This window comes from Pecten maximus, chromosome 16 (genome assembly GCF_902652985.1).
Source record: "Pecten maximus chromosome 16, xPecMax1.1, whole genome shotgun sequence".
NCBI lineage: Eukaryota > Metazoa > Mollusca > Bivalvia > Pectinida > Pectinidae > Pecten > Pecten maximus.
The window spans coordinates 2913857-2920616 of NC_047030.1; the positions used below are offsets into that span (position 1 = coordinate 2913857).

General features: G+C 37.5%; 1 protein-coding gene across 1 annotated transcript; it reads left to right on the forward strand.

The window, feature by feature from the left end:
* Nucleotides 1-1123: 1123 nt before the first annotated feature.
* Nucleotides 1124-4806, forward strand: LOC117344461. Its single transcript, XM_033907207.1, has 4 exons — nucleotides 1124-1759; nucleotides 2922-2990; nucleotides 3615-3716; nucleotides 4197-4806. The coding sequence occupies exons 1-4, from the start codon at nucleotides 1709-1711 to the stop codon at nucleotides 4341-4343; spliced, it is 369 nt and encodes a 122-aa protein (XP_033763098.1). The 5' UTR covers nucleotides 1124-1708; the 3' UTR covers nucleotides 4344-4806.
* Nucleotides 4807-6760: the final 1954 nt, after the last annotated feature.

Here is a 6760-nt window from a genome sequence, read left to right on the forward strand (position 1 = left end):
ATGGGTAAAGAGACTGTTTGATACAACACAAAAATATTCTAACTGGACCGTAATACCTAAACTTTATTTTGATAAATTTGGTAAGGACCTGATGCTTTTTAGGATGAGAATACAATCATTAAGGAAAATAGATAATATAAAAAAAAAAACCTTCCTTTTACAGAAATGTCCTGGAGTCGAGGATAAAATTTAATGCCGGGGAGAGAACAAATAAACCCAAACACATTCAAAATGAAATAATATGGGGAAATACTCGCATTACCTGTGGTGGTAAATCAGTCAAATGTTATTCTTCGAATACTGTAGATGTGTCGAATTACCCTTTGCGGTCCGTACATTCTAAATTATCCCTAAACTTCCTTGTTTGTGTCGAACATTTTGTTTGTCAACAGGCATTTGCCAAAAAATATACAGCATGACATTTCAAATCTAACCGATAAAAGTCCACCAATAGTAGGTGTCTTCCGCTCCCTATTGATGGCAAATACGTTTCCAGGCTAACCCAACACACATATTTATCGTTGTCATGTTAATATCTAAATCTATTGTATGGGTATTATTGAATCCAAACAGCAGATATATTCATATTTATAGAATGTTTGAGAAATAGAAAAAACACTTTATTTGTACTAACCAAGCTTGTGTGTTTACATCACGTATTCGCTTTTATTTGTTATTGATTTGCAAATAAAACAAATATACAACTGGTAATTATGCCACTGCGTGTATTTTTGGGAGAGGATTTTATTTTTTCTATTGTATCTGTATATTATTTTGAAAAATACTTCATTACAGCGGGTTTCCGGCTGATAATTCCCAAATGAAAGAAATCTACTTATACACTGTTGTCAATTGAATGAAATCATCGTGATTGGCTTCATTGTGTGTCGACGCCTTAAATCTGAATTGTTTGAATAAATGATGCATGGTCACGCATGTGCGTGTGTATTCATGTGTGTGACATGACAAGAACTAATCAGGCGACGTTTGTATTTTCCTTAATTATGTGCCAAAAAATGTTTTATTCATTAAAAAGACTGGCTCTAAAAAAAAAAAAAAAAAAAAGGATTGCTGTATGTCACTTAGAGCCAAATAATAAGATATGTTGTGTTACCTTGGACTAAAGATTAAGATATGTTGTGTGTCACTTTGGACTAAAGATTAAGATATGTTGTGTGTTACCTTAGACTAAAGATTAAGATATGTTGTGTGTCACTTTGGACTAAAGATTAAGATATGTTGTGTGTTACCTTGGACTAAAGATTAAGATATGTTGTGTGTCACTTTGGACTCAAGAATAAGGTGAACATTTCGAGACGGCACTTTTTGTTATCTCAGTCATTCAGGTTACGGAAGACCAACTGAATTTTTTTGGTCCAAGATAAAATCCAATTCGGGTTATAAACTGTCTGTCTTTTTGTCCCAGTTCACAAGTACTAATATTACATTGTCAGTAACGTGAATAAAAGATAAGACGTTAACAGCTGCCTGTGCATGCCTGTAATAAAAACTACATGTACTTTTCAATATGTACCGGAAACGCACGAATCCATGATTGCCGGAAATGGCCGATTACTGGAGTCCAAGTGGATTTAAGAGTAACCGGAAAAGCCCGAGATGTTTACGAGTGAGAACACACCTAAGATAACATTAACCGAGTGTCCTACCATCGTTTAAAGGACCTGCTGATATTCACCTACCAAACATCATGTTGAGAGTGTGTTATATTGTGGTGTTTCTTACCCTGGCTGTCGTTCAGGTATTATGAAAATTATATATCTTATCCAACATCAAGAGACTGTTAATTCCACAACGAAAGTTATAAATATCTCAAACGACTTAAACTAATGTAGAGATACAGAAATGTAGGCCTGAAAATACTTTGATAATTTTATAATTTCGAATGTTAGGTAATTTGAGAAATATGCATAGGTTAATAATTATAGTGCTATTATACTGAAATGACACATCGAGACATGTTAGCATACTCCCCACCCACTTAGTCGAATTATACTGAGAAATAATGTACAGTATTGATATACATACAGCATTTATATAGCGCACTATCTAATTTGAAAAATTACTCTAATGCGCTTCACCTTACATAATAAACAATAACAAGTATCTGATCATTAACAAATCTTTGTCGATAACTTAAAAGCACACTTTCTAACGCACTGAAGTGGGTACCAGACGGCATATTCCTTCCTAGGTTCCCGATTGGTAGGTTAATGAACGGTGCACATCAGAATTAGATATAAAACTAGAAAATGTCTGTAAGACATGAATACCCCCACTACCACTTTACATCCCGAAACACAGTTTGGTGAGGATCGTGTTCCTGAGATTAGCTAGTTACAATGCATCTGGTCGGGATGGGACGGGACGGGGACGGGGACGGGGACGGGGACGGGGACGGGGACGGGACGGACGGGACGGGACGGGGACGGGACGGGGACGGGGACAGGGACAGGGACGGGCACGGGACGGGCACGGGACGGGACGGGGACAGGACGGGGACGGGACGGGACGGGGACGGGGACGGGGACAGGGACGGGATATATCAACAAGGATTTTTTTATATAAAGAGCTGCAACTTCGTGTGTCGCCAGCGCATATGTGCTCTCTTGATCCAATCCTCTTGGTACCGCGAAGCACCATTCGCTGGGACTGTCATACAAAGTGAAGCAACATCTATTTCAAGTTCTACAGGCCTGTAAAGGGACACCATGTAATACAATAGTAATATTGTCTTATTCTGCAGAGACCTAAAAAAATCGGTAGTGTCCAAGCTTTGACTAGGATGTTTATCTCCGATAATATATGGAGGAGAAACAAACAAAAATCCGTATTGTGTAGGGACCTCTCCAAAACCATCTTAAAACAATTCTAACATATACTCCTATATGAATGTTATCCAGGCACAGCATAACGGCCATCACCACAACACTGAACACGGAACCGTGTCCTTTGTCTACGACCCAGTATCGGTTAGTAAACATGAACGATGAAATACACAGACGTTTTCGTATTAACCTATGCGGCTTTTGACTAGATGATCCTATTTTGAGGCATTTGGAAATATCCTTGTGTGATATGAAGTCAGACGATCATGATATAGTATACCTAGTGGTTCTATACCTACCTAGTGGTTCGCATTTTGAAATGTGAGTTGAATTTGACCTAGATTTGTGTGTTGAATTTGACCTAGATTTGTGTGTTGAATCAATTTGACCTAGAATTGCGTGACGATTGCCGTCGATGAATAAGAAGACGCTCACACTTTTGGAACACCTGATCAATCTTCTGTAAACAAAGCAGAATAGGACCAGACGTTTCGGAAAATTAATCGTCATCTGCTTCATCGACGACAGCCGCCATAAAAATCTAGATTGATTTCAAGCTATGTTACATCCTCAAAATGGGAACTAGGGTTGTGATAGCTACTGGTACGTCCGTAAGTATATTGTTTCCCAATGAGATCCCCCAAAAAGTTCAGAAATTTTCTTTATAATTATAAATTATAGAATGTTGCGGTCGCTGCTTTCGGAATACATTTCCCGCTTCAGTGTTTGAGTTGATATGTAATTTACATACATAGTCCATTGCTACAGCACTACCTGGTTGCGCGAACACATTCTACGTGTTACTTCATGGCGCTAGATAACCATCAAGTACATCAAATCCATCAAGTGAACGGTCTAGATCAGCTGGAGGTAAGTTTATAAATTACCCATTAGGCGCCTATATACATCAAAACTTCAGGGACAACTTAATGTTGTTCTATTTACTCTTTATTTACTCATTAAATGATAGTATTCTTTTACTGAAGCGACACAAATTTACTACATTAGAGCCATTAGCGCCATCAACAGAATGCCGTTTGAAGTATTACATCCATATTCTGATAACTATAAGTGATGCTTTACACAATTTCATACAGGAGAGTAATGTTCAATGTGTATTAGAGTTCGTTAAGTACTGTTCTAAATTGTATGGTATTATAGTATTCAATTTACCGTGGGTTAAGGATATAATGCTATGTCACTTTGAAATTGTGATGTGATGTATACGATGCTTTGTCGCCGACAGCGAATAAACCATTCTTCAAATAACAATGTAGAAAATGGCTCGCATGGTAACGAAATATATTTAAAAGTAAGAAAATTAGATAAAAACCTTATCTTATTCTTCAGTTGCAAATGATGGCTTCTATCAATGGACAAGAAGAGGAACTGAGCTCATCTGTTCAGGCTCAGCTATACAGCATTGTGGAGCATAGGTGTAACCACCACACGCTATACCTCACTAACGCTGGGGCGACCACAACTCCATCCCATTAGGATGTTCACGGTTCGACATGTCAAATGTTGTTATTAAAACCAGGTCAACTGACAAATAAATACTTGTACAAATGTGTCAGTCATTTATTCACAATTTTTTCACATTTTTTGTTTTTCCTTAGAATACACGATACTACCACGTTGTTGCCTTCGTAGTGTTTAACACTACGTCAACTTCTTTAATAAATGTTTTGATATCACCTAAAACAACATAATAATCAGTTTGTGAGTCATGCCTGGACCATAGTTGTTTGTATATATGTCTCAGTGATAAACTTTATATTCACTGGATAGTTTCTTTTATCACTGCCGTCATGTCTGTGTTTGAAATTCCAATAAAATGATGTATAAATGATGTTTTATTTGGCTCATTCGTCATGTTGTCATCAACAGTGCCGCTAAACGTTCGTTTATTGGTCGAAACAGAATATCTGGTCGTCCAGGACCACACAGCCTTCGCCAACTGAAAAATCAAACAATATGCATTCTTACGAATTTTTGTAAGTAAAGAAAATATAACGTTAACACTAAATTTTGCCATAGTCAGAAACCCAAGATATTCTGCTCTTGTCTCCTTAGCCCCGTGAGTTATATATGAGAGAGAGAGAGAGAGAGAGAGAGAGAGAGAGAGAGAGAGAGAGAGAGAGAGAGAGAGAGAGAGAGAGAGAGAGAGAGAGAGAGAGATTTCGACCTATTCGTCTCTTGTTGTGCTTTATCCCGTTAATATCCAAGATGGCAGCGTCCAGTCTCTAACGACAAGAGCAGGGTCTAATGAATTGTTTGCCGTTACCCCATTGGTGGACTTTAAGTTCCGAGGTGTGCCGTTTGCTGTTACCCTGCATGTAACATCTAAATTCTTATGAATAGAAGGAAGGATTAAGAATATAAATACGTATTTTATATCTGATTTAAAATGTATTAAAATCCTGTCAAATCAACTAAATTATAACTAAATTCATAGTAAAAGATCTGTTAATAACCAGTCTGCAATCGACTGAATAATATCTATCTTTAAAATACTGTATTACTAAAGTCCAACACAAATACAAAAACTGGTCTATATTTGACCTTGGATCTGCAGAGCCTTTTATCAACGAGATCAAACGTGACCATACATTCGTGACTGTCTGTATTATCATCTGTATGTTAAAGTGCTCAGATCCTACAACATATTCCAATATGCTGAAAAATGAATGTATTTAATAATCGGGAGAAGACTATCTAAATTGTTCCCACTTCATCAACGTGAGTTGTTTTGCAAAATATAGAAAATGTCGGCATATGATAGACGCAATTTATCGTACAGCTGTTCCGTCCTTCTAGGACTCGTCCGTGATGTTAGGGACATCATACAGCTGTTCCGTCCTTCTAGGACTCGTCAGTGATGTTAGGGACATCATAAAGCTGTTTCGTCCTTCTAGGATTCGTCAGTGATGTTAGGGAAATCATACAGCTGTTCCGTCCTTCTAGGACTTGTCAGTGATGTTAGGGACATCATACAGCTGTTTCATCCTGCTAGGTCTAGTCAGTGGTGTTAGGGACATCATACAGCTGTTCCGTCCTTCTAGGGCTCGTTAGTGATGGACTGATGGTAAGGACATCATACAGCTGTTTCATCCTTCTATGAATCGCCAATGATGTCAGGGACATCATACATCTGTTTTGTCCTTCTAGGACTGGTTAGTGATATTTGGAACATCATACAGTTTTTCGTCCTCCTATGAATCGTCAGTGATGGTAGGGACATCATACAGCTGTTTTGCCCTTCTAGGAATCGTCAGTGATGGTTGGGAAATCATACAGCTGTTTTGTCCTTCTAGGGCTTGCAGTGATGTTAGGGACACCATACAGTTGTTTTGTCCTTCTAAGACTCGTCAGTAATAATTGGGACATCATACAGCTAGGGGGTGTAATAAGCCCTCATTTAATTAATTTGATAGCTTTCTATTTCAGTTAAATCAAAGAAGTTAAGTTATGTGTTTATTTAAGAGTTTTATTTACTTAGTCACGCTTTTAACTTGAAATATGGGTTCATTTCATAAAGGAAATAATTAAAGTTAAAGTCCACTAGCAGTATCTACAATCTGTAATACATTATCACAAAGTAAAAAAGGAAATTAGGCTCAACCTTATCAAAAAAAAAAAAAAAAAACCGAATCAGGCTCAACCTTATCAAAACAATCCCGACTTAGACTCAACCTTATCAAAACAATCCCGACTTAGGCTCGACCTTATCAAAACAATCCCGACTTAGACTCAACCTTATCAAAACAATCCCGACTTAGACTCAACCTTATCAAAACAAACAAAATTAGGCTCAACCTTGTAAAAAACGATTAGGCTCAACCTTATAAAAAAAAAATCAGAATTAGGCTCAACCTTATCAAAACAATCCCGAATGAGACTCAACCTTATCA

Coding starts and splice junctions, on each gene's coding strand:
- LOC117344461 (XM_033907207.1), top strand. CDS start 1,709: ATGTTGAGAGTGTGTTATATTGTGGTGTTTCTTACCCTGGCTGTCGTT. Junction 2,991..3,614: donor TTGTCTACGACCCAGTATCG/GTTAGTAAACAT, acceptor CCATTGCTACAG/CACTACCTGGTTGCGCGAAC. Junction 3,717..4,196: donor ACGGTCTAGATCAGCTGGAG/GTAAGTTTATAA, acceptor CTTATTCTTCAG/TTGCAAATGATGGCTTCTAT.